Raw genomic sequence first — 27,289 nt, forward strand, 5'->3', positions numbered from 1 at the left:
GAAAAATGTTGCTGTGGCTTATGTCAGAGAGATTACTGTCTGTGCTCTTTTCTAGGATTTTAATGGTTTCAGGTCTTACATTTAGGTTTTTATTAATCCATTTTATTTTTGTGTATGGTGAAAGAAAGTGGCTCAGTTTCATTCTTTTCCATGTTGCTGTCAAGTTTCCCCAATACCCTTTGTTGAAGAGACTTTTTCCCATTCTCTATTTGTTTCCCCTTTGTTGAAGATTAATTGACCGTATAATTGTGGGTTTATTTCTGGGTTTTCTGTTCTGTTCTACTGATCAGTGTGTCTGATTTTATGCCAATACCCTACTATTTTAATTGCTGCAGCTTTGTAACATAACTTGAATTCTGGAATTGTGACCCCTCTGGTTTCTTTTTTTTTCAAGATTGATTGGTCTCTTTGAGGTCTTTTGTCATTCCATACAAATTTTACAATTGTTTGTTCTGTGAAAAATGCTGTTGGTATTTTGATAGGGATTGCATTAAATATGTAGATTACTTTGGGTAGTATAGACCTTTTGAAAATATTTGTTCTTCTAACTCATGAGCATGGAATATCTTTTCATTTCTTTGTGTCTTCTTGAATTTCTTTCTCCAGTATTTTATAGTTTTTAGAGAACAGGTCTTTCACACGTCTTTGGTTAAGTTTATTCCTAGGCATTTTATTGTTTTTCTGCAGTTGTAAATACAATTGTTTTCTTAATTTCACTTTCTGCAGCTTCATTAATAGTATATAGGAATGCAATAGATTTCTGTACATTGATTTTGTATTCTATGACTTTATTGAATTCACTTAACAGTTCTAGAAGTTTTTTGATGGAATCTTTAGGGTTTTCTCTATATAGTATCATGTCATCTGCAAATAGAGTTTTATTTCTTCCTTACCAATTTGGATGACTTATTTCTTTTGCTATATGATGGCTGTGGCTAGGACTTCCAGTAGTATGCTGAATAAAAGCAGTGAAAATGGACATCCTTGTCTTGTTCCTGATCTTATGGGAAAAGCTCTTAGTCCAGTTGGTTGGTCTATAGATTTTTATAACACTCTGTTATAATTGTTTGTATTTCTGTGGTATTGACTGTTATTTCTCCCTTTCATTAGTGATTTTATTTATTTGGATCCTCTCTTTTTTGATGAGTCTTACTAGAGGTTTATCAATTTTGTTGATGTTTTCAAAGAACCAGCTCCTGGTTTCTGCTCTACTGTGTTTTTTTAGTTTCTATCTTTTTTTTTTTTTTTTAATAGGCTCCACACCCAACATGGAGCTTGAACTCACAACCCTGAGATCAAGTGTTGCATGCTGTGCTGACTAAGCCAGCCAACCACACCTAGTATCTATATCATTAATTTCTGGTTTAATGTTTATTATTTCCTTCCTTTTGCTAGATTTGGGTTTTGTTTTTATTTTTCTAGGTCCTTTAAGTGAAGGTTACCTTGTTTATTTGATTTTTCATGCTTCTTGAAGTAGGTCTGTATTGCTGTGAACTTTCCTTTTAGAACCATTTTTTGCTGTATCCCAAAGATTTTAGGCTGTTGTGTTTTCATTTTTATTTGTTTCCATGTACTTTTTGATTTCTTTGATTTCTTGGTTGACCCACTCATTGCTTAGTACCGTGTTATTTAACCTCCATGTATTTGTAGTCTTTCCAGATTTTTTTTTTCTGGTTGATTACTGGTTTCATTGCATTGTGGTCAGGAAAGATGCATGGCATGACTTTGATTTTTTAAAGTTTGTTGAGAATTGTTTTGTGGCCTAAAATGTGATCTATTCTGGAGAATGTTCCATGTGCTCTTGGAAAGAATGTGTATTCAGCTGTTTTAGGATGGAATGTTCTGAATATGTCTGTTAAATCCATCTGGTTCAGTGTATCATTCAAAGCCACTGTTTTCCTTGTTGATTTTCTGTTGGATGATCTGTTCATTGATGTAAGTGAGGTGTTAATGTCCCCTGCTGTTATTATATTACTATGGATTATTTCCTTTATGTTTGTTATTAACTGTTTTATGTATTTGGCTGCTTCCATGTTGGGTGCATAAATATTTATTATTATTAATATACTCTTGTTGGATTGTCTCTATTATTACAGTGTCCTTCTTTGTCTCTTGTCACAGTCTTTTTAAAAAATTTTTAATTTAAATTAATTTTTTATTTTTAAAATTTTCTTAAATTTTTTAATGTTTTTATTTTGAGAGACAGTGAGAAGAGAACATGAGTGGGGAAGGGGCAGAGAGAGACAGAGGCACAGAATCCAAAGCAGGTTGCAGGCTCTGAGCTGTCAGCACAGAGCACGACGTGGGGCTCAAACTCACATACTGCAAGATCATGACCTGAGACAGAATCAGATGCCCAACTGAGCCACCCAGGTGCCCCTATTTTTAAAATATTTTTAATGTTTTATTTTTGAGTGAGCAAGTGCACAAGCGGGGAAGGGCATAGAGAGGGAGGAGACACAGAATCCGAAGCAGGTTCCAGGCTCTGAGTTGTCAGCACAGAGCCCAACGCTGGGCTTCAACCCATGAACTGTGAGATCATGATCTGAGCTAAAGTCGGACACTTAACCGACTGAATTACCCAGACGTCCCGATGTTTGCTTAAATTTAAACCCATTCTTTACTCTTCTCCCCATTCCATTTTAGGTATGTGTTTTGCATCTTTTTTTTTTTTTTTTTTTAAAGTAAACTGAATACCCACTGTGGGGCTTGAACTGACAATCCCAAGATCAAGAGCCACAAACTCTACTGACTGAACTAGCCAGGTGCCCCTCATGTCCTTTTATTTTATGAATACCTTCACTGACTTTTACAGAAATATTTATTTTTACTGCTTTTGTTGTTTGTACTTTTCATACTCTAACTTGTGGTCATTCCTTTCCACTTAAAGAGTCCCCTTTAATGTTTCTCGTAGGGCTGGTTTAGTGGTCATGAACTCCTTTAGTTTTTGTTTGTCTGGGAAACTCTCTCTCTTCTTCTATTCTGAATGATAGCCTTGCTGGATAGAGTATTCTTGGCTGCAGATTTTTCCCTTTCAGCACTTTGAATAGATAATACCATTCCCTTCTGGCCTGCAGAGTTTCTGCTGGAAAATCTGCTGATAGCTTATGGCGTTCCCCTTTTATGTAACTGTCTTCTTTTCTCTTGTTGCTTTTAGATTTTTTTTCTGTTTCTATTTTTTTTGCCATTTTAATTACTATATGTCTTGGTGTGGACTTCCTTGGGTTGAATCTTTGGGTGATCTCTGTGCCTCCTGCATCTGGGTATCTGTTTCCTTCCCCCAGTTAGGGAAGTTTTGAGCTATAATTTCTCAAATAAATTTTCTGCCCCCTTTTCTGTCTTTTCTGAGATTTCAATCATGTGAATGTTATTACACTTGATGGAATCACTGAGTTCCGTAAGACTGTTCTCAATATGCATAGTTTTTTTCTGTCCTTTGCTCACCTTGGTAACTTTCCATTACTCTGTCTTCCAGGTCATTAATTTGTTCCTCTGGTTCATCTAGCCTGCTGGTTATTCAAGTGTATTTTTTTTTTAAAGTTTATTTATTTATTTTGACAGAGAGAGAAACAGAGAGAGAGAAACAGAGAGAGAGAAAGAGAACCAGTGGGGGAGGGGCCGAGAGAAGGGGACAGAGGATCCAAAGTGGGCTCCATGCTGACAGCAGACAGCCTGATGTGGGGCTTGAACTCATGAACTGTGAGATCATGACCTGAGCTGAGGTCTGACGCTTAAATGACTGAGCCACCCAGGCACTTCTCCATCAAGTGTATTTTTAATTTATTGTCTTCATTTTTTTTTTCTCTTAAATCTCTGTATAAGGGTCTCACTGATGTCCTCCACTCTTTTTCTGAAGTCCAGTGAGTATCTTTATGATCATCACTTTATTTTATTTATTTATTTATTTATTTATTTATTTTAATTTTATTTTTTTAAATTTACATCCAAATTAGTTAATATATAGTGCAACAATTATTTCAGGAGTAGATTCCTTAATGCCCCTTACCCATTTAGCCCATCCCCCCCCCACAACCCCTCCAGCAACCCTCAGTTTGTTCTCCATATTTACGAGTCTTTTCTGTTTTGTCCCCCTCCCTGTTTTTATATTATTTTTGTTTCCCTTCCCTCATGTTCATCCATTTTGTCTCTTAAAGTCCTCATATGAGTAAAGTCATATGATTTTTGTCTTTCTCTGACTGACTAATTTCACTTAGCATAATACCCTCCAGTTCCATCCACGTAGTTGCAAATGGCAAGATTTCATTCTTTTTGATTGCTGAGTAATACTCCATTGTATATATATACCACATCTTCTTTATCCATTCATCCATCGATGGACATTTGGGCTGTTTCCATACTTTGGCTATTGTTGATAGTGCTGCTATAAACATGGGGGTGCATGTGTCCCTTCGAAACAGCACACCTGTATCTTGTGGATAAATGCCTAGTAGTGCAATTGCTGGGTCATAGGGTAGTTCTATTTTTAGTTTTTGAGGAACCTCCATCCTGTTTTCCAGAGTGGCTGCACCAGCTTGCATTGCCACCAACAATGCAAAAGGGATCTCTTTCTCCGCATCCTCGCCAACATCTGTTGTTGCCTGAGTTGTTAATGTTAGCCATTCTGACAGGTGTGAGTGGTATCTCATTGTGATTTTGATTTGTATTTCCCTGATGATGAGTGATGTGGAGCATTTTTCATGTGTCGGTTGGCTGTCTGGATGTCTTCCCTGGAGAAGTGTCTGTTCATGTTTTTTGCCCATTTCTTCACTGGATTATTTGTTTTTTGGGTGTTGAGTTTGATAAGCTCTTTATAGATTTTGGATACTAACCCTTCATCTGATATGTCATTTGCAAATATCTTCTCCCATTCTGTTGGTTGCCTTCTAGTTTTGCTGATTGTTTCCTTCACTGTGCAGAAGGTTTTTATTTTGATGGGGTCCCAGTAGTTCATTTTTGCTTTTGTTTCCCTTGCCTCCGGAGACGTGTTGAGTAAGAAGTTGCTGTGGCCAAGATCAAAGAGGTTTTTGCCTGCTTTCTCCTCGAGGCTTTTGATGGCTTCCTGTCTTACATTTAGGTTCTTTCATCCATTTTGAGTTTATTTTTGTGTATGGTGTAAGAAAGTGGTCCAGGTTCATTTTTCTGCATGTCACTGTCCAGTTTTCCCAGCACCACTTGCTGAAAAGACTGTCTTCATTCCATTGGATATTCTTTCCTGCTTTGTCAAAGATTAGCTGGCCATACGTTTGTGGGTCCATTTCTGGGTTCTCTATTCTGTTCCATTGATCTGAGTGTTTGTTCTTGTGTCAGTACCATACTGTCTCGATGATTACAGCTTTGTAGTATAGCTTGAAGTCTGGGATTGTGATGCCTCCTGCTTTGGTTTTCTTTTTCAAGATTGCTTTGGCTATTTGGGGTCTTTTCTGGTTCCGTAAATTTTAGGATTATTTGTTCTAGCTCTGTGAAGAATGCTGGTGTTATTTTGATAGGTATATGATCATTACTTTATTTCATGGACGTGAGACACACAAAAACTTCCATGCTGTTCCACCATCTTGGCTCCTCCCCCCTGATCATTACTTTAAATTCTCTATCAGGCATATTGTATCTGTTTCACTTTGGTCTCTTGTTGTGGTTTGGTCCTGTTTTTTCATTTGGGAGATATTTCTCTGTCTCTTCATTTTGTCTAACTTTCTATTTCTCTGTGTGTGTGTGTGTGTGTGTGTGTGTGTGTGTGTGTGTGTGTGTTAGGAATGTCAACTACTTCTCTTGCTCTTAAGGATAATAGCCTTATGAAGAAGAGGTCCTGTCGTGTCCTGCAGTGCAGTGTGCCCTGTTCCCCAGGGCCTGGTGCTTCAGGGAGTGTCTTCTGTGTGTGTTGCATGTGCTTTGCTGTTGAGTCTTGGCCTCTTTTTCCTTCAGTCCAGTTGTCTACACAGGCTCTCTTTACCTATTCTGGGCAGCCTTTGGTACCTAGCATGTGTTGGCGTGCATTTTAACAAGGTGTGTGGTAGTCTGCTTGTGAAAGGACACCTGTGCCACCAGAACTGATGTCTCACAATATGTGGGTATCAGGAGATGTGGCAGAGTGTGTGCTGGTTTCCTGGGGGAGGGGCCTCCAGCACCAGGCGTAAGGGGAGCGTGGCTGGGAAGGGTGGATCTGCCAAAGTGCAAGGGGGGCAAGTTTGGTGTTAGCAAGTTAGGTAGTGAGTGCACTGCACTGGTTCCTGCAGGTGGCTCTTGTTTATGTTGGGATGCGGGGGAGGGAAATGGCACCTGCCAGTTCCTGTGTTTCTGGAGGGGACTCTCTGTGATCCCTGTCTGTCTTGGCCATGTTCTGAGATGAGCAAATCACTGTCCCTCATGTCTGCCCCTGACAGTTTTCAAACTAATGGTTTTATACTGTATCTACATGCGCTGTTTATCTGCTGTCTCTTTATGGGTGAGGATTCTGTTTCCTAACATCCTCCAGGCTCTGCCAGAGCTGAGCCTGCAGATTTAAAAATTCTATGCTTTGAAGTTCTACTGGTTGTAAGAACTCACAAATTCGGCCCCTCTCACTTTCAAAGGCAACTATGGGGATTCATTCCCTTCATTTCTGTGAAAGTCTATTTTTTGCGCCCTTCTCTGTGCCACTGGCTACCTCCCCACGAAGGATGGCCAAGGTCTGTTTCACTCCCAGACCGAGTCTTCGCCCTTCCTATGTTTTTCCATGTGGCCTGTTCCCTAGCTTTAGTCGTGGAGTTTGTTCCGCTAGTCTTTCCATTGTTTTCTGGGTTATTTAAGCTGATGTCAGTGTTATCTAGTCATATCTGTGGGATGAGGGTTCTTCTACTCTATCATCTTCCCAGCCAACTCAAATACTTTTCATATTTTGAATGTTCTTAATCACAGTTTGATAGATGTGATGGTTTCTGTCTTAGCTTGATAGGAATTAGGGATATTTTTTCTATCCTTTGCCTGAAACTCAGTTAAAGGTCTCGCCAGCTTTACAATTTACATCTCTCTTTAGTTCCTTGGGGATTATGGTTCATGGTTGAGATACTTCTTCTTCTACCTGTGTCACCAGTGTTTATCCAGTTTATAGTTGATAAATATTTCTGGCTATGAAGAAAAAGAATTTTTTTCCCTTGGAAAACGATGTACTTAAGTAATCTTAGCATCCACGTTTTTCCTACTTGCATGTCCAAGAAAATGACATGTGTTTTACATATAGAAATTGTCAAAATGTTAAACTACCTGAAAGAGAAGCAGATCTAGCTGTCTTTTAAATGCTGGAAAGAATGTGTTTCCATGTCTAAGATGTGTTTCTGTGTCAGACTTCATATGACAGAAAAACCAATCAATAATGGCTTAAACAAGTAAAGGGTTTATTTTCCTCTTGTATCAAAAAGTCCGGAGTTGGAGAGTACAGTGCGGGTGCAGCTAGCCAAGAATATTACCAAAGATCCACCTCCTTCCCCCTGTTTTGTGGTTTTTGTACACATGGTCAATGATTGTTGTACCTCCAGGTATTGATTCCAAGTTCTAGGTAGGAAGCAGGGGAAGAGGCAAAGGCTGACGGACGGAAGGGGCTGTGCCAATCAAGTGGTAAGCAAGTGCCTTCTCCGGAATAGAGGAAAGCAAAAGAAAAGCAGATTGTGAATGGCTTCTGGGAGGCTAGTTAATAATAACTTGTAACACAACGTGGGACAGAGTTCACTTTGAGGTGGTGAAGGAGAAAGAAACCTTTGAATTAATTTTAAGCTGTTAAAAACCAAAACTCAACCAAGTAAATTTTAAAGATCTTACTGACTCTAATCAACAACTCATGAATTGGGCAGCATGCAATCTAGCAGGTGGAAAGGAGCTCTGAGAAGCTGTACAAAAGGAAAGACTTTTATAGGCAGAATGGAGAGGGAACAAGAAAGTTATAGCAGAAAAAAAAGTGGATTGGTTATGGCAAGGTTACTTTCCTTTAGGGGATGGCAGGGGTTTAACAGGCAGCTTACCTCTAACTAGTGCTGATTAGAAGATTTTTCATTGGTTTAAGATTCCATTTCTGGGAGAACCTAAACCGTAATTAAATAAAACTAGTTGGGTGATATGAGGCATAGCATAAATGATTCTATTTTGGGCCTGTTAAATGGACTCTCAAGTCCATAGAGAGGTTTAAAATTTAGAGAGATAAAGATGGGCTCTTAAGTAAAGCCATATGATATTATGGGAGTTCTTATCTTTGTATATAAATGGTAGGAAAATACAACTGAGAATTTGGTATTTAAAAGAGAACAGAATTTAGTTATATTACATTTTACATGTGACCTTTGCTCTAGGCCAACTAACTAAGCTTCTTTGTTTACTTTATCAAGGTTGCAGATTCAGTACTTTTGTCAGGATGACATTTGAATAAACAAAGTACTTTTGGGTCCAAATGATTTAAATAAACTTATTCCTTCTTAAAGAACTACTTGAATTTCCTTTCTCCATGAGGGGTTTTTACTTCGGATCCTCCACAAATATACGTATAAATGACAAGCACAACTGTGGTGTCAGGAAATCTTGGAACTGGAACCCTTCAAATCTGAGCTAGTACTCGCTAGCTATGAGATTGTTGTAATAGCTCTAAGCCTTAATTTCCCTACCTGTTAAAATTTGTATGATGATAAATTACTGTCTCAGGTGGTTGCTGAGGAGTAATTAAATCATAATGTATAAAAGTCCCCAGCAAAGTACTCGTTTACTTATTCTCCAAATATATAAGGGATTTCCAGGATAAATTTCCCTGAAGATTAAATCAGCAAATAAAAAGGGGGGGGGTACTGATGAAAATTCACCTTCGTTTTGAGAATGAAGATTAACCTTGTTAGGTTCATTAGGAAGACAGAATTTTTTCCCCGTTTATAATGAATTGTTACAAAAAAACTTTATCATATTAGGAAAGAAAAGTGGGTTCCGTGATGGGCTATTTTACTTTAAGCCTTCAAAATAAAGAAAACAGATGAAAGAGGAGAACCTTATTTTTTCTTAAATTAAAAACTTTTATGATAAATAGAACACGTTTAAGAAAAATTAGAAAGTAGAGATAAGCACACACACATACAAAATGTAACTATGAGATGATAGATGTAACTAACTTTATTGTGGCAATCATTTCCCAATACATACATAAATCGTCACATTATATACTTTAAACTTAAACAGTGTTTTATGTCAATTATGTCTCAAAGCTGGAAAAAAATAAAGATAAGCAAAAAGAAGTAAAATAATTCATAGGTGAACACTATGAATGGTATGGTATACATTTTTCTATATGTTTTTCTGGACAACATATGCTTTTATTTTCTCAAGAATGTGATTGTATTCTACATGATTTTGGTAACCTTAATTTTCCATTTAAAAATATATAATGGAGGGGCGCCTGGGTGGCTCAGTCAGTTAAGTGTTGGACTTCAGCTCAGGTCATGATCTCATAGTTCATGAGTTCTAGCCCCACGTTGGGCTCTGTGCTGACAGGTGCTTGGGATCCTCTGACCCCCCCTCTCTGCCCCTCTCCTGTTCGCTCTCTCCCTCTCAAAAATAAATAAAACAAAACAAAATTGTACAAATCGCATATACAACTCTTCTACCAATAATATCATTAATGAAATGCAGTTATTCTTGGGGGTATGGGTAAAAAAGTCTGCTTTCTCATCTTCCTTCCTCCGAAAACCCTTGTCTCTATTTTTGGTGATGCTATTCCACTGTATGGATGTACCGCTATTTGTTTACTGTGTAACTCTGTTGATCGATGCTTATGTTGTTTGTAACTTTTTATTAGTACAGACAACGCTATGATCAACAGATATTTAGTTAAAACTTTGGTTTTCTGAGAGGGAATTTTCTAAAGTGAAATATATAAAGTGGGGCGCCTGAGTGGTTCAGTCAGTTAAGTGTCCGACTTGGGCTCAGGTCATGATCTCATGGTTTGTGAGTTCGAGCCCCGCGTCGGGCTGTGTGCTGACAGCTCAGAGCCTGGAGCCTGCTTCCGATTCTGTGTCTCCCTCTCTTTCTGCGCCTCTCCTGTTTGTTCTCTGTCTCTCTCTCTCTCTCTCAAAAATAAATAAACATAAAAAAAATTTTAAAAATACATAAAGCGAAAGGAAAGAATACATAAATCAAAATGTGTTTAACTGACTTTAAAATGGAGATCACCATTAGGAAACTTCAAAGTGGACTAGTGTTTCCTAGTATTACTCTATTGATCTGCATAAAGTAGGGGTTTTAAGAACTTAGATGATTAAAAACTTAAAAGTTTTCTTTCTGGATGTACTTATGGGTAGCAATAAAAACACAACATAAACTTTTAGAACTTACTGGCATCTTTCTCTTTTTTTAAAAATTTATTATTTTAATGTATTTTTTTTAAGTTTGTTTTACTTTGAGAGAGCGAGAGCAGAGAGACTGAGTCGGGGAGGGACAGAGGCAGAGGGAGAGAGAGAGTCTTAAGCAGGCTCCATCCCTGGTGGGGAGACTGACAGTGGGGTTTGAGGTCACACCTGTGAGATAGTCACCTGAGCCCAAATCAAGAGTCAGAGGCTTAACTGACTGAGCCATCCAGGCACCCTGAGTATCCATAATCTTAAAAAAAATTTTTTTTAATGTTTATTTTTGAGAGAGAGACACACACAGAGTGTGAGCAGAGGAGGGGCAGAGAGAGAGGAAGACACAGAATGCAAAGTAGGCTCTAGGCTCTGAGCTGTCAGCACAGAGCCCAACATGGGGCTCAAACTCACCAGCTGTGAGATCATGACCGGAGCCGAAGTTGGATGCTTAACCGTCTGAGCCACCAGGCACCCCGTCCATAATCTTTAATGAAGAGATTGATGACGGCAAATTAATTATCATTTGTCAGGGTGCACTTTTCTATAAATTTTCTAAAATATTGATTGATAAGTACTGGATTTTTCATCGATGAAATATTTATTTAGATCCATCTTGGCAGATGCTCCCCTCCCCACAACAGTTCAGTGGTTTTAGTATATTCACAGTTGTGTAATCATTACCACCAAGTTTAGAACATTTCATGATTCCCCCCTCATGCCCCCTCCCCCAAAAACCTGTACCCATTAGCAGTCATTCCCAATTTCCCCATTCTCCTAGCTCCTGGAAACACTGTTCTACTTTCTGTCTCTGGATTTGTCTCTTCTAGACATTTCATGTAAGTGAAATCATACTATATGTGGTTTGTGTCTGGCTTCTTGCACTTAGCATAATATTTTCAGAGTTCCTCCACGTTGTAGAATGTATGACTATTGTTGAACAATGCAGGGGTTAGGTGCACCAACGCTCATGCAGTTGAAAATCCACTTAGAATTTTTACTTCTTTAAAACTTTACTACTCCCCTACTGTTGACCAGTAGCTGTACCGATAACATAAACAGTTGATCAGCACATATTTTGTATGTTCTATGTTTAATATGTAGTATTCTTATAATAAAGTAAACTAGAGAAAAGAAAAAGTTAAGAAAACCATAAAGAATATACATTTTCAGTACTATTCATATATTTGAAAAAATCTGCATATAAATGGAGCCACGTAGTTCAAACCTTTGTTGAAGGTCAACTGCACATCATTCTTTTAAATGGCTGAAGAGTACTCCATTGTATGCATATATCACATTTTGTTTATCCATTCATCAGTTGATGAACATTTGGGTTGTTTTCATTTTTTTGGCTACTGCGAGTAATTCTCTATGAACATTTGTGTAGAAGTTTTTACTTAATTATATTTTAAATTGTCTTGGGCATAAAAAAGTGGAATTGCTGGGTTATGTTTGCCCTGTATTTAGCATTTTGAAGAACTACCACACTGTTTTCCAAAGCAGCTGCACCATTTTACATTCTCATGCACAATGTGAGAGTTGCAATTTCTGTACATCCAAACATTTGGTATTGTCTGTCTTTTTGATTTTAACCATCTTAGTGGGCGTAAACTGGAATTCCGTTGTGGTTTTGATTTGTATTTTCCTAATAACTAGTGATATTGAATATCTTCTCCTGTGCTTTTTTGACCATTTGCGTATATTCTTTGGAGAAGTGTTTATTTAAGCCCTTTGCCCATTTTTTCATTGGGTTTTCTTTTTATTCTTTTTGTTATTGGGTTGTAAGTTCTTTATATATTCTGGATACTAGGCTCTTAACTGATTTTTGATTTGCAAATATTTTCTCTCATTTTGTGGATTGCCTTTTCACTTTCTTGATGGTGTCCTTTGACGCACAAAAGTTTTAAATTAAAAAAAAATATTTATTTATTTATTTATTTATTTATTTTTTAATTTACATCCCAGTTGGTTAGCATATAGTGCAATAATGATTTCATCAGTAGAATCAAGTGATTCATCCCCTCCATATAACACCCTAACAAGTGTCCTTCTTAATGCCCCTTACCCATTTAGCACATTGTACATGTGTATAAAAAGTTTTTTTCTACCTTGGGAGGAACTGGAAGGGATTAGGGTCTGAAAATAGAAATCTGTAAAATGGGGATGGTATCTTTTACTTATGAGTTGTGAGGAATAAAGGAGATGATACTTTTATATTATAAGTAATACATGTGTTAATCCTGCTACTAATTTTTTAACATGAAATTTTGATGATCATTGATCCTTTAGTGTCTTTTATTTTTAGAGTATCATGAAGTCTTTAAGAACAAATTGTTCTGAATTTCTTTTCATTTTCTTCTGCATTTCTTAATTAAAAACACACCACATATTATAAAAGGAAATGGTTATGCATGTTATATATATGGAACTGATGATTATTGAGCTGTAAAAGGCAAATATTTTAAATTGAATATGGTTTTTAAAATAATTATAAGGGGTGCCTGGGTGGCTCAATTGGTTAAACATCCGCTTCTTGGTTTTGACTCAGGTCATGATCTCATGGTTGCGAGATCAAGCCTCACATCAGGCTCAGCATGGAGCACTGAGCCAACTTGGGTTTCTCTCTCTCCTTCTCTCTCTGCCCCTCCCCCACTTGTGTGTGCACGCTCTCTAAATAAACTTAAAAATTGCTTAAAAAATAATTATAGAAGTCATATAATCTGCAAAAGTAATTAGATAGTAAAGAAAGCTATGAGAAAGAAAGTAAGAAACACTCAAAATCCCACCAAGTGATAATTACTTAATATTTTGGTGCATTTCCTTCTTTCTGTCTTTTCATTTGTGGTATGTACACAAACACACATATTCACCTTTACAAAAACAACTTAAAAAAATAAGATTATCTTACATATGTAATGGTAATCTTTTTTTAATCTTCTTTTTTTTAATGTTTATTTTGAGAGAGAGAGAGTGAGCAGGGGAGGGGCAGAGAGAGACAGAGACACAGAATCCGAAGCAGGCTCTAGGTTCGGTGCTTGTAGCACAGAGCCTGACACAGGGCTCGAACTCATGAGCTGTGAAATCATGACCTGAGCCAAAGTCAGACCCTCAACCTACTGAGCCACCTAGGTGCCCAGTTTCAATCATTTTTTTAAAAAGAGTTTTTAGGTAATCTCTACACCCAACGTGGGGCTTGAACTCACAACCCCAAGATCGAAAGTCACCTGCTCTACTGACTGAGCCAGCCAGGTGCCCCTAATCTTATTTCTTAAAATCTAAACGCTAAATGATGTTATCTTTCTGCGTTAGCAAATATAGATCCATATAATCATTTTGCTTTATGGTATTCCATTGTCTGGCAATATTTTAATATGATTAATCCCCTATTGATGAATATGTTGTTTTCTCGTTATTTTTACTGAATAAATAATGCTTAGTATGTTTGCCCACTTGTGTCTCATTATTCCTTTATAATAAATTCTTAGAAGCAGAATTGTTCGATCACAGGGTTTGCCCGTTTAGCAATGTATTGCCAAATACTTTCTCCACGTAGGATGAACCAACTTACACTACCAAAAGGGCTCAGTGCTCTCTCTTTCTCTTTGTCCTTGCCCACGTGGCTTTTGCTTGCTTACCTAAATTCATAGGCAGATGATATTTTGCCTTTATCTATATTATTATTGTTTTATTACTAGGGAAGTTAAGTGCCTTCATTGTGTATTGGCTGTTTGTATTCATCTTTTGGGTATTTTGCATTCATTTCCTTTGTGCTTTTTTCAATAAGCAGTGTGTATGGCAGTTAAGATTGGGCTTTGAAGTTGTATTATCTGGATTCATAATCGCAGCTATACCACTTTTTAGCTGTTTGACTTGGGCAGGTTAACTGTGTCTTAGTTTCCTCATCTGTAAAGTGGGGATAATGGTAGTACTTACCTTGTAGGGTTGTCGCAAGGATCGCATGACGGGCGAAGTGCTTGCAACAGGGTCTGGCAGATAACAAGCACTGCTATTACTATTAGTCTTTTCATGCTCGTGTATTTCTATAGGATAAATCCTACTAGGATAGCTCTGTGTGAAAATAGATATCACTGAATTGCTGTTTTAAAGAGTCATTCCTTTTGTACTATAACCTGCATAATAACTCTTTTCAGTGTCATATCCGGATTATGATTGCGTCCAAGCCATCTCAATGATCTGTTTCTGTATTCATCTGTATTTTTTCTTTCTTTATTTTTTAAAAGACTTTTTGTTTTATATAGAGAGTGCATGCATGCCTGTACACATCCGGGGGGGGGTGGGGTGGGGCAAAGGAAGAGGGAGAGAGAATCCCAAGCAGGTTCCATGGTCAGTGTGGAGCCTGTTGTGGGGCTTGATCCCATTACCCTGGGATCATGACCTGAGCCAAAGTGTAGAGCGGACACTCAACCAACTGAGCCTCCCAGGTGCCCCTATAATCATCTGTATTCTTGAGAAATCAAAAGATTCGTGTATAAAATTGTACATATTTTAAACATATGGGAAAGTTTAAAGACTTAGTCCTATGATCACCAGTATATTCACTGTCTAGATTAGGAGTTTGCAAATTTTTTTTTTCTGTGAAAGGTTAGATATTTTCTGTATTTTTGTAAAGGGACAGTAAATATTTTAGGTTCTAGAGGCCAGTCTCTGTCACAACTACTCAATTCTGTAGTTGTAGTGAGTAAGCAGCCATGTAACAGGTGAATGAATGCACATGGCAGTGTTGAACAAAACTTTATTTACAAAAACAGGCACAGCTGGATTTGGCCTGGCTGTAGTTTGCCTTCCCCGGATCCATATTAAACAGTTAACAGATTGCTATATTTGCTTTCTCTGTAAATGTGTTTATGTATGCATCTATATTTTTGTGAACCACTTGAAAGTTAAGTTGCAATCATCATGGTGCTATATACTTTAACATTTTAGTATGCATCTCATAAAAATAAACACATTTTTCTGCATAACCATAATATCATCATTAGAGCTAAGAACATTATAATTTTGTAATTTGTAATAGAACCAAGCCTATAATGTAGCACATAAAGTATGAAAATCCTTAGATTTGCTTGTCAACCATTGTAACCCATTGAACTGTCTTTATCCCTGTTCTTTTCCTATCTTTTTCTTTAGGTAGATATTTGTATTGTGTCACACTGTTTGCTGCTTTCATTTGACCCAATTGCACAATCAAATGAAGGAAATGTTGTGATTTCTTTCATGTGTTTGGTTTGTATTTTTTAAAATCTGGGTTTTGTTTCTATATTTTATATGATTTGAAAGAGACAATTTTGTAATTTATAATCAAAAGAAGAGATCTTACATAGTGTCTAATTTCCATTTGATTGTTGGTACTTGTTATGTAGTGGAAGGAACTGAAGGAAGGTAAAGCCAATCATGTGCGTTTAAAAAGTGGCCGACTTTTGAATTTTCGTGCTAAAAGAAGGAGGGCAAGTAATATGGGTATTCCCACTGTTTTCAAGCTTAACTTTAATGTGCTTTTACTTGATAAGAAAATTTATAACACTTCTGGTAAAACCCTCTACTCTGTGAAGAGCTATGCTGCACATTTGTCCAGCATCCTTGCTTTATTTTTCTCCACTCCACTGGCATCTTCTTCCCAGATTCAGCACTTTGTGTTGTCTTCCTCTTATATTATCTCTTAGGCTACAGATGCAAAGCATCATCTTATTTTATCCTTTTAGAAACATCAGCTTTCTGGATTACAAGGAAAGAATTTGGTGTGTTGGTATAGCTGTGGGACTGTAGGCCACAGTTAGGAATAGCATGCGCAAAATGAGGTAAAAATGAGAGTATCTTCTTCTAGATACTGTCTTGATAATAACTACCAGTAGGAGGCAGGTTGATTATTAGGAACAGACTCAAGATTATTGTTACATCTCTGTATTCTACACAGAATAAGCAAAATGTATAAAGTTCTAAAAAAAGAAACACAACAGCAAGTAATTCAGGATGGCTTGTGTAGGTACTTGGGATGGAGGTTGGAAGTATGTTTGAGAAAGGCAGAACATGATCATTGTGTGCCTGACTTCAGAATTTGGCCATTAGCCTGATGGAGAAGTGGAGCAATGGATTCCAAATGGAAGAGATTCTAATATTTCCCCAAATGGAAATAGTAGATTTTTTTCTGATTGTAAAAGGAACAACATACTGTTGTAAAATGCAGATTAATAGTACAAAAAGTAGGCATTCATTCACGAGAGTGAATTCTCCACTGCTAGCAGTTAGGTGTGTAGCCTCATGGTGGGGAATTGCATGATGAGTTTTGCAGTGGTATGGATGGTGGAGAAGACAAGAGGGTGAGAGTAGAAGTAGGAGGCTGTTAGGTCCAAGTGAGAAATGATGAAGACCTGTTTCTTAGTAGCAGCTGTGGGAGTAGGAAATGGGCAAGGCTAGGCTAACAGTTCAAGAGCTGTTTAGGAGATAGATGGGATTCAATGACCAGTTGGATGAATGGGCTGGAGGATCCCCCGGAGAAGTGGCCGGAATGGTGGTTAAGTGGATTTCTCAGAACTTGGGATCAAATTGTGGGGTCACTTGAAGTGGTATAAAAAGGGAAAATAGCAGTTTTGCCAATGGCATAATTCGACTGGGAAGTGTGTCCGTAGTTCTTACTTTCATCCTGTGTTTCCAGGCTTTTTTTTTTTTTAGAAGGGGAGCTACAAGTGAGAATTCAATTCTATTTTGACAAGATAAGAGCTATTATATCATACATTTTTCTCTTACTAATTTTTCCCTCTTAAATTAGTTCAGGGTAGCAGTTTCCTTTGAGAAGTTGCTTCTGTTTTGGTGTGTAACTGTAGCATAAATTTTTCTTTTTTTTTTTAATGTGTATTTATTTTGAGAGTGGATGGGATATGAGCAGAGAGAGGGAGAGAGAGAATCCCAAGCAGTTTCCGCAGCAGGGCTTGAACTCACAAACCCTGAGATTGTGACCGGAGCTGAAATCAAGAGTCAAATGTTTAACCACCTGAGCCACCCAGGCACCCCACTGTAGCATAACTTTTACATTTTACAAAGTCCTTGTTCGCATCTTTCACTTTTTATTCTGAGGAACTGAGATTGGAGTGGGGTGAGGGAGGCACTTGGGCAAGTTATTTGCAGACATTTTTTTGACTCTGAATTAAGGGCTGTTTGGGTCTCTGAGTAGGATCTTGCTTTCACCAGATTCTGCTGTGTTTCTCATCATTGGAAAGAAGGCTGTAGAATTCATGGTATGACACTTTGGCTCAGTGTTATTGTCACAGTAATGCAGTGTTAGCATAGACTCTGAGTTCTGGGACACAGTGAAGGATCCACAGTATCCAGGTAACTAAAAGATGATTGGTTGGTTGATGGCTGGGGCTTTTGGAACCGAGGTATTCATTTCCTGGTGAAAAAGACTTAGGTCACCAATGCCAACCTCTCTTGCTTTTTCAGATAGGATTAACCACGAACTTTCATACAGGTAAGAATTTCTGCATTTTAAATGGTCCCATAGAAGGAAATTTCACTCCTTTTTTCTTTTGGTTTTCCATCTATGCATTGAGCAGTCCTCATTGTTGGGACATTTTTTAATCTAGTTGAAATGCTGCCATTTCAGGACACTTCTTGTTCAGTTTTATGTTATATCCTTTCATGAACCTCTTATGAAACATTGCCTGGAATATACATGTAGTATCACAGTAATACACTACTTTTGGGGTTTGAGAAGATGTGGATAGAGGTTTGAGAAGACATGGGTGAAGGTTATTGAATTATAACACAGTGTTAAGTTAATCTTTTTCCCTGGAGTTATTTTCTTGCTTTATCTCTATTATAATTATTACTACCATTTTTAGTAACCTTTTAATGGATGTAGTTACTCACCTGAGGTATTATTCTAAATAGTATGTGTGAGAATAGGCAGGCTTTCCTTAGGGTCACGGGTTGAAATTGTATAACAGATACCTAGGATTTAGGAGAGACCTTGCCCCCTGCAATGTTTTCTTGTATTTATACTGGAAGGAATTAAGATAGTAACGAGAAAGATACATTTTGAAATTTTGCTGTTGGTTTTTGTTTATACTCTAAAGCTTATTTCAGAAACTTGAATTTTGGTTCTATCACTTGTGTTATTTATTTATTTATTTACTTATTATTATCATTTTTTTAAAATTAAGTAGACTCCACACCCAGTGTGGGGCTTGAATTCAGAACCCCAAGATCAAGAGTTGCATACTCTACTGGCTGAGCCAGCCAGGCACCTCCCAGCCAGTTGTGCTCTTTAAAGTCAGTTTTTTTCTCATCATTTAAAAAGTGGCTTCCTTGCACCCAACCAAAAAGTGATAAACAGCGATGAAGCATATGCAAGCTTAGTTAACTGGTGAGTTATTTACTGATAACTTTCTCTTGGTTCCTGTATTTTATGTTTATATCTAAGAATTTATGGGCTAGCATGTAATGGACAGCATTTGTTAGAAGCAGGCATTTCTGAGTTCAGATCCTAGTTGTTTAACTTCACAAATCACGTACTTCGTGAAGCCTTTAAAATGAGGTGGAGAACTATCTCACAGAAGTTTTATGAGGCTTAGTTGAAATTATGTATATAAAGAACCTGGTACAGTGATATATAGGGGGCACTAAAAGACACTGGCTCCTTCTGTTTTACATAAAAACAAACTTGAGCTCATAAAAAGTGGGAAACCAAAATCTCTTAAAAGTTTCATTTTTTTCCCTTAAAAATAAAAAAAAATCTAAATGCCATCTCCTTTAGGCTTTCTCATCTTGTGGAGATGGGGATAGATGCACTCACAATAATACCCTGGGGCTTTTTCTCTTTCAAAGAGCTCATTTTTCTGTATTTTAATTGCTTAGTATAATGCTTGGCACAGAAATGGTCCTATTTGTCGGAGGGATGTCTTGCAAAGAGAGAAAATGTTCTCTATTGCTTTCTCCTCTTGAACACCTCAAAAGTTGTACTGAAAAAAAAAAATAGATTTATTTATCCTCTGAGGATAGTTGGTTTGTTTTGGAAGAGAAATGATACATTATAGTTAAGGAAATTAAGTACAGTATTACCAACTGGCTTAAAATCCTGATGTCTTCTGATATATTCCTTATTATCAGAGTTTTTATAACTTGAAATGAAGGCAATAGTGTGCTTTTAAATGTTTGAGAATATGAAGTTTTTGAAGGGCTCAAGAATGACTATTTCTCTGAACTTGATTCATTCACCTGACATTTATTGAATACTTCTGTATAGTCTAGACCCTGTGTGAAGGGCTATCAAAAGCCAAAGAATTTCTGATGGTTTCTGTCCTCAGGGAATTTTACTTTAGTGACAAGGCAGACAAGAAAACCAACCTTATATTATAATTGAGAAATATTGTAGTACCTGCCTAGAAAAGGTAAACATAGGAAGACTGCCTATTCACATTTGGTACATGATTGTGTTGTCTGGACCTGTGTTGGTGGTGGCTGCAGCAGGCGAATATTTTGGAGGAGCTGGGATTTGAAGGAAGGGAGGAGGAAGGTTCGGGAGAAAGCCATTGCAAGCACCTGTGCAAAGGCAGGGTGGTATGAGAAGCCTACAGGTTGTTCTTTGTATGATGAAGCTGGGATCATCAAGGACTGAGTTCCTTCTGTTTGCTTCACCGTCCGTTGGCATTGCTTCTATTACCTTGCAGTCCAAAATGATGGCCAGAGTGCCACCCATCGTGTCCCAGTACCAGACACACTCCCAGCCAAGTCTGTTCCCTTCAAGTAGCTTTTCTGGAAGGTCACAATCCATGACTTCCACTTACAGCTCGTTGGCCAGTCCTAGCAGCTGGGAAGGCTGGAAAGGGTACACTATTACTTGGGGGCATGGTGCCCAGGATAAAACCAGAGTCTGTTACTGAGCAGTAAAGGGAGAACAGGTATATAGACCGCCAGCAGTGTCTGCCACAGAGAGGATTGAGACTGGAGGTGGGGAGACCAATTTAGTACAGCTGCTAAGTAGTAGTAGCTTAGTCTCTTACAGAAGAGATTTGGTTGATAGTCTTGAAATGCAAGAAATATAACTGTTTGGTAACTAAGTAGAGAAGCTATTCTGCGGGGAAACCTAGAGGGTGGAAGCCATGGTTTTGATACCATACTGTTCAAGTTCTGGGAGTAAAAATCGTGCTTGAATGATTTTAATCCTTGAGTTACAAATCTTTCCACGCTTTTAGAAAAATTAAAGATTTCGTTACTAACGAGGAACATTGATAAGAATGGCATCGATAGGAATTACATTCCAAAAAATTATCCAGCGTGGCTTTTTCAACTGGGTAACATACATTCAAAGGGGATTTGCAATTAGTTTTTCTCGAAGATGAAATAATGAGTGGTTTTATTTTTCTGCTCTATACTTTAGGTTTTATACACTTGGCACATTGTGACTTTTTTTTTTTAATGGGGTAAAATGCACACAAAATTTACCATTTTAATCATTCTTAACTGTACAGTGGCATTAAGTACATTCATAGTTTTGTGTGCTGTCACCACCATCCATCCACAGAACTCTTTTCATCTTGCAAAACGGAAACCCTGTATCTTTAAAGAATAACTCCACATTTCTCCCTTTCCCCCAGCCTGTGGCAACTTCCATCCTACTTTGTCTTTATGCATTTGCCCACTACCTCAATAGAAGTAGAATCACACAGTGTTTGTCCTTTTGTGACTTACTTACTGCGTCTAGCATAATATCCTTAAGGTTAATCTATGTTGTAGTATGTGTCGGAAAGCATACACCACATTTAGACATTTTAAAACATTATTTTATCTTGTTAATGTTTATTTATTTTTGAGAGCAAGAGTGTGAGTGGGGGAGGGGCATAGGGAGAGGGAAAAAGAGACTCTCAAGCAGGTTCCATGCCCCCTTTGGAGCCCCCTCGGGGCTTGATCTCACAACTAGGAGATCACGACTGGGGTGGTAATCAAGAGTCAGGTGCTCAACTGACTGAGCCACCCAGGTGCCCCAAGTTTATACCACATTAAAAAAGAAAGTTTGAAGATCTAATTGGCTTTATTAAATGATTCATGAATCAGGTAGCATCTCATCCAGCAAGTAAGTAGAGAGGTGCTCTGAGGAGTTGAACAAAATGGAAGGTTTTTATAGGAAAGAGGGTGGGGCAAGAGAGTTCTAAGCAAAACAGAAGAAAGGACTGTTTCAGGCAAGATCATGTGTCCTTAAAGGAATGGGCTGGAGGTCTTACTATGCAGATCACCATATCTTCTTTTGAGGGATGGAGAAGGCCCGTGGCACACCTCAGTGGTGATGATCAGAAAATTTTTGACTGACTAGTTAAGACTTACATTTCTAGGGAAGTTGAAACTACATTTAGATCTGGTGTTAAGCCCTGGTTTACTGACTTGGGGCCTTAAACTAAGTGATGCCTCTTAGGACTTTTGATTTTCTTTTTAACCGTTACCTCCTTGGGATTAGACTCTCAGTTTAACTGAGAGATGTGCTCAAAATTTAAGGCATTGGCACTACTCTCAGCTATTGCTCTGGAAAGTTCCCACAGTTGTTGTTGTTGTTTCTTTATGTGGTATCCATAGGTCATGTTTTTGGCCTAATCTCTGTGATATTCACAAGTAACAGCTTCAGGTTTGCGGTTTTTAAGTCAGTCATCCTTGTTGTTGTTGTTGTTGTTGTTTCTCCTGACATCCCCTTCTTAGGGAGATCATTTGCTTGGTGGTTAGTGGCTGCTAACAGGCGTTTAGAGTTTTTTTTTGAGAATGCAATTTGCCAGTAAGATTATTACGATTACTATAAACAGGATAATTTCTAATGTTTGGAGTGCATTTTGGAGCCATGGTCCCCAAGACCCAAACAAATTAAATCATATGGGTCAAAGAAAGACCTGCTGAATGAGTCACCTTTTTTTGGCCACGTGGCCTGCCCAGTGATCTTACATAGTTAAGTTTCAGCTTCCCCAGAAATGTTAATCCAGGTATAACTAACTAGTGGTATTGGCTATAGCATAAACACCTCCTTGCTCAGCTAAAAGATAATCAAGAGCTATCCTATTATCAAGAAAAACTCTGGCTAGAAAGTCTAAGGATCTCTTTTGGGCTGCTATTGCTTTTGCAGATTTTGCAATAATTTTAAGAATTAAGGAGAAGTTCTTGATCATAGCCTCATTACATTTATTCCTAACCAGGGAAATAGGGACCTGTCAAAGAAGTGAATCCTGAATCGTGAATATCTCCTGCTAGTTCCTTTTTAAGTCAGCAATGTTAAGTATAGGGGAGCCTGCCAGTGAGATGTCTTATTTTGCTTAATAAAAGTTAGAGGCATAGATTTTCTCCTAGCCTGATATAAATGGTTGTTCTAGTTTCCAGAAGTTACCTCCTTAGTTATGGCCTGGGAGGTAAAGATGAGTATGTTATCTTTCCAAGCCAATGCCAGAGGAAAGGAAAGGAAGAGAAGAAAGAGTTTCATGTTTAGTTAAAGTATGAAATCTTGATCCATGGTCCTGGGCAGTAACAAGACTGTTAGTCAGTTAGTTACTGACTGTTACAGTAACAAGACTGTAGCTGATGTCAGCTACTTCTCTTCCTCATCAAATTGATTTGGCGGGTTTCCCCTGTCTGTGCAGCACTGGATGTCGGGTGGAGCCTTTTGTGAGATGTGTATTCAAGGCTCAACACCTTTTAATTTTGCAGCAGTGTCCGTGGTCAGGAGCACTTGGTAAGGTCCCTTGCAACGAGGTTTGAGGGCTGGTGTCCTCTGATGTTGTTTCTGGAATATCGAATCACCAGGCCTAGAATGTGACCAATGGGATCCTTTGAATTGGGATCTGGGATGGCTTCTTTAACCTGTTAATGATAGGCTTGAGGGTAAGACACTAGAGACTTATAGTAGCTGGTCATACTAGGCTGAAATAACAAGGGATCAGCAGAAGGTGATAGACATTGGTCTCTTGGTGATTTTCTCATGTGGAATGAGTTTGTTTTCCAAAGGGGAAACTGGGAACAGTCAGCAAGATCAAAAGCAATAGCTTAGCCAGGAAAGTCCAGGAGTTTCGTCAAGTTTAGAAGTTTTAAGTTTGAGGATCCCATTAGTTCTTTCAACCTTGACTGATGACTGAGGGTGATAAGGGCAATGAAAATTCAGAGAAGTTTGCAAGTCTTTCATTAAGGCTTGTATGATGTGCCCAGTGAAGTGGGTGCCTCCATCACTGGAGATTACAGGAGGTATGCCTCAACTATACCACAGTTTGTTTATCCATTTACCCATCAATGGAGACTTGGTTGAGTTCCAGTTTTAGGCTATAATGAATAATGCTGCTATGAATATGGGCATATAAATATCTCTTTGAGAGTCCCTGCTTTGAATCCTTTTGGCTATATACCCAGAAGTAGAATTGCTGGATACTATGGTAATTTTATTGTTAAATTTTTGAGGAACTGCCATACTGTTTTCTTTGCAATTACCCCATTTTGCATTCTCACCAACAACACACAGGGATTCCAATTTCTCCATATCCTCACCAACACTATTTTCCACCTTAAAAAAAAAAAAAATTGTTAGTAGCCATCTTAATGGGCATGTGATAGTATCTCATTGTGTTGAATTTTTTTTCCAATATATGAAGTTTGTTGTCAAATTGGTTTCCATACAACACCCAGTGCTCATCCCAAAAGGTGCCCTCCTCAGTACCCATCACCCTCCCTCCCTCCCTCCCACCCCCCATCAACCCTCAGTTTGTTCTCAGTTTTTAAGAGTCTCTTATGCTTTGGTGTTGAATTTTTTTTTAAAGCTTATAAAATATTTAAGAGTGAGTTATATAATCACATGGCGGCAGTTTTATTTAATTAATTAATTAACTTTAGGCTCCTTGCCCAACATGGGGCTCGAACTCACGACCCTGAGATCAAGTCGCATATTCTACTGATTGAGCCAGCCAGGTGCCCCATATGGCAGCGATTTAAAAAAATGGAACTAAATCACCGGTGCTACTCTAACACCAGTATTATTTTAATGTTATTTGGAGATGTATGACCATATATATATTACTCATGATCGGAGTCATAAACATTTCCCTTTTTTTTTTAACATGTTTTGTACAACAATCATTTGGATTTTAAGTTCCCAGGAAAATGTTACAAATGCTGAAGAATCTATATAGCATGATTGAATACTTATGAACATTTATAATTGCTTGGTTTCTTACATATAGAGAAGTACCTGGTTTATATGATTTTAGTTCATAGTCTGGATGATACAGTGACTAGTCTGTTTGAATTGCACATCTGCTACTTCTGGCTGTGTGTGTTTAAGCAAGTTTCTTAAGGTCTTGTGTCTCAGTTTCTTTATTTGTAAAGTGAGGATAATACCTCAGAGTTGTGAAGACCGAATGACTTAATACCTGTGGAGCTCTTGGAATTGTTTGTGGCACATCATGCATCTCATAGTAGACTTTGCTGCCCTTATTGTTTTATGGGGGGAGGATTGTATCAGCCTGGTTTTTAGAAAGATATGCAATATGCAAGTAAGTAACTTAGTGTCTTAGATCCTTAGCTTAGAATGTCACAAGCAGTGTTTTAGCGGAGGGTGCAGTCTATAAGATTGTTTTGGGAATTTAGAGAAGATAAATCTGAAGCAGACAATGTTGGGCAAATAGCTAAATTAGTAATATGGTACAACCGTCTCTTGGGGACTGTGATTTTTCAGGCTGCCATTTTGCCCTGACAACTACTCTAGGCTCTTTTGGTCAGCTTAGTCTTTTTGCTTTGGGCTTCCTTCCCCGTCTGGTTCCCCAGATTCCTTGGTTTGGTGCTCTGTGTTCCCTCTAACAACTTAAAAAAAAAAGTCTTATTTATTTTTGAGAGAGAAAGAGAGAATGAGAATAAGAATGAGTGGGGGAGGGGCAGAGAGAGAGGGAGACAGAGGATTCCAAGTGGGCTCTTGAGCTGACAGCAGACAGCCCAATGCGGGGCTTGAACTCATGAACCATGAGATCATGGCCTGAACTGAAGTCGGATGCTTAACCGACTGAGCCACCTAGGTGCCCCTATAACAGCTTTTATTAAGTTGGTAATTTAAGTCAGTTGCACCGATTTAAATTTTTACAAAATATAGCATTCTGTGATTTTTAATATCTTATTTCATTTGATATTCAGTATAAATCTGTGAGATGGTGAAGGAAGGAGTCCTCATTGAACAACTCTGGTTGTGCTAAGAGATTAAGTGACCTGCTTGATGTCTCAAAGTAATTGAATGGTTTATCTGGAACTTGAACTGAAGCCATCTGACTTTAGGGCAAATGTTTTATAATATTGTTTCTTCCTTGACATAACATGTTTTAAGGCAACACTTTGTTTCTTCTTCCCTAATTATTTGATGACATTTTTAAGGATTTCTAAATATTACATAAAGATAACATGCCCCCCCCTCTTTTAAATTAAACAGAAATTTTTTTAATGTTTATTTTTGAGAGACAGAGAGACAGAGTGTGAGCCAGGGAGGGGCAGGGAGAGGGAGACACAGAATCCGAAACAGTTCCAGGCTCTGAGCTGTCAGCACAGAGTCCAGTGCGGGGCTTGAACCTACAAACTGTGAGATCACGACTTGAGCCGAATTTGGGCGCTTAACCGACTGAGCCACCCAGGCACCCCCCCTCTTTTAAATTTAATAGCTAGTAAAATTATCTAATTCCTGCTCATCTACATCAGCTGCATTTTGTAAGTCTTTTATCCTACAAAAGAAAAGAATGAGTGAAATCTGAGTTCTAAAGATTTTACCTGATTACATCCTTAATTTTTTTTACAAGGGTGTTCTCTGAAAAGCTTTTCATGTTTCATACTTACATTTATTTTATAATATTGGAAAAGGTAGATTTCTCCCTTACTGCCTAGCATATGTAGTACCTTGCTCATTTCAACATTACTGTCCAACTTAAATTAAATCTTGGCATTAGAATATCTTTACGGTTCTACTTTTCCCTTTTTCCTCTGCCTTGTCCTCTTCCAGATCTGTTTCTAATTGTTTTTCTTCTGCAGCCCCAACAATCTCGGGTCCTAGAAAGAATGTACCTTGAGCTGTAGGGTCTATCACATTTCATGATGTGAAGAATATTTTTCTGCTTAACTGCTCTTATATTCTTAATGTATGTATTGGTTCTTCACATAATTTCATTATTTATTAATTTATTAATACTTATTATTTATTTATAAGTAACCTCTACATCTAGCATGGGGCTTGAACTCACGACCCTGAGATCAAGAGTTGCATGCTCTACCAATTGAACCAGCCAGGCCCCCCCCTCTTGCGTAACTTTAAAAATTAATTTGTTACTTTCGGCATATATGAATTCCTACCTTGTTGCTCCTCTTAGTATCTCCAGTAGTACAAGTCACTTCTTTTGATGAGAATATAAATTAAATAAGGCTCAACTTTTGTTTTTTTTTTTTCATGCAATTAGCTGCATAACATATAATGAACTCTGAATATTATCAGTATACTGTTGATTTGCTCATTGTCAAATCTGAGATCTGATTTCCTTGGCAGATATGTAGACTTGTGATAGGCATTTGGCATTTTATGTTTTGGGCAGTGTAACTTTAAATCTACATAAACTTCTCTGCCTTTTGCCTCTGCTGTGTTCATAGATTCCAGGAGGGCTTCGTGTATGGACCTCAAGCGTTGGAGGTAGCAGACTTTTCAGCAGAAGGTAAAGCAGAGTGTTGCCTTCTGGTGTCACTGTGTGTGTGTGCTGGGGTGGGTATGTGACAGGTGAGAACTCGTCACAAATGTCGCCACAAAATAATTTATAATGATGCATTAAATAATTCACAAAATTAAAGACCAGGTTCTATAATTTTATTTAGTATTATTAAAATCCGTACAAAATATAAGCCTTTAGATAGAACTAAAGACTGAATTTCACTCTCTGCTGTTAACTAAAGAGTAGGAGTGATTA

The 27,289-nt window shown here is 37.9% G+C and overlaps 1 protein-coding gene across 9 annotated transcripts in view; it reads left to right on the forward strand.

Annotated features, from left to right (window-relative positions):
* The window catches only part of CDK19 (cyclin dependent kinase 19), a 189,520-nt gene that overhangs the window by 19,487 nt on the left and 142,744 nt on the right, over nt 1-27,289 (forward strand). For 7 of the 9 annotated variants that reach the window (XM_053222371.1, XM_027057090.2, XM_053222373.1 and 4 more), the window contains one exon: nt 26,979-27,040. The exons of the other annotated variants lie outside the window; for them this stretch is intronic. In XM_053222371.1, the coding sequence (XP_053078346.1) occupies nt 26,979-27,040 (62 nt within the window). The remainder of the gene's footprint in view (nt 1-26,978; nt 27,041-27,289) is intronic. 9 annotated transcript variants of the gene reach the window in all.

This window comes from Acinonyx jubatus, chromosome B2, assembly GCF_027475565.1.
Source record: "Acinonyx jubatus isolate Ajub_Pintada_27869175 chromosome B2, VMU_Ajub_asm_v1.0, whole genome shotgun sequence".
NCBI classification, from domain to species: Eukaryota; Metazoa; Chordata; class Mammalia; order Carnivora; family Felidae; genus Acinonyx; species Acinonyx jubatus.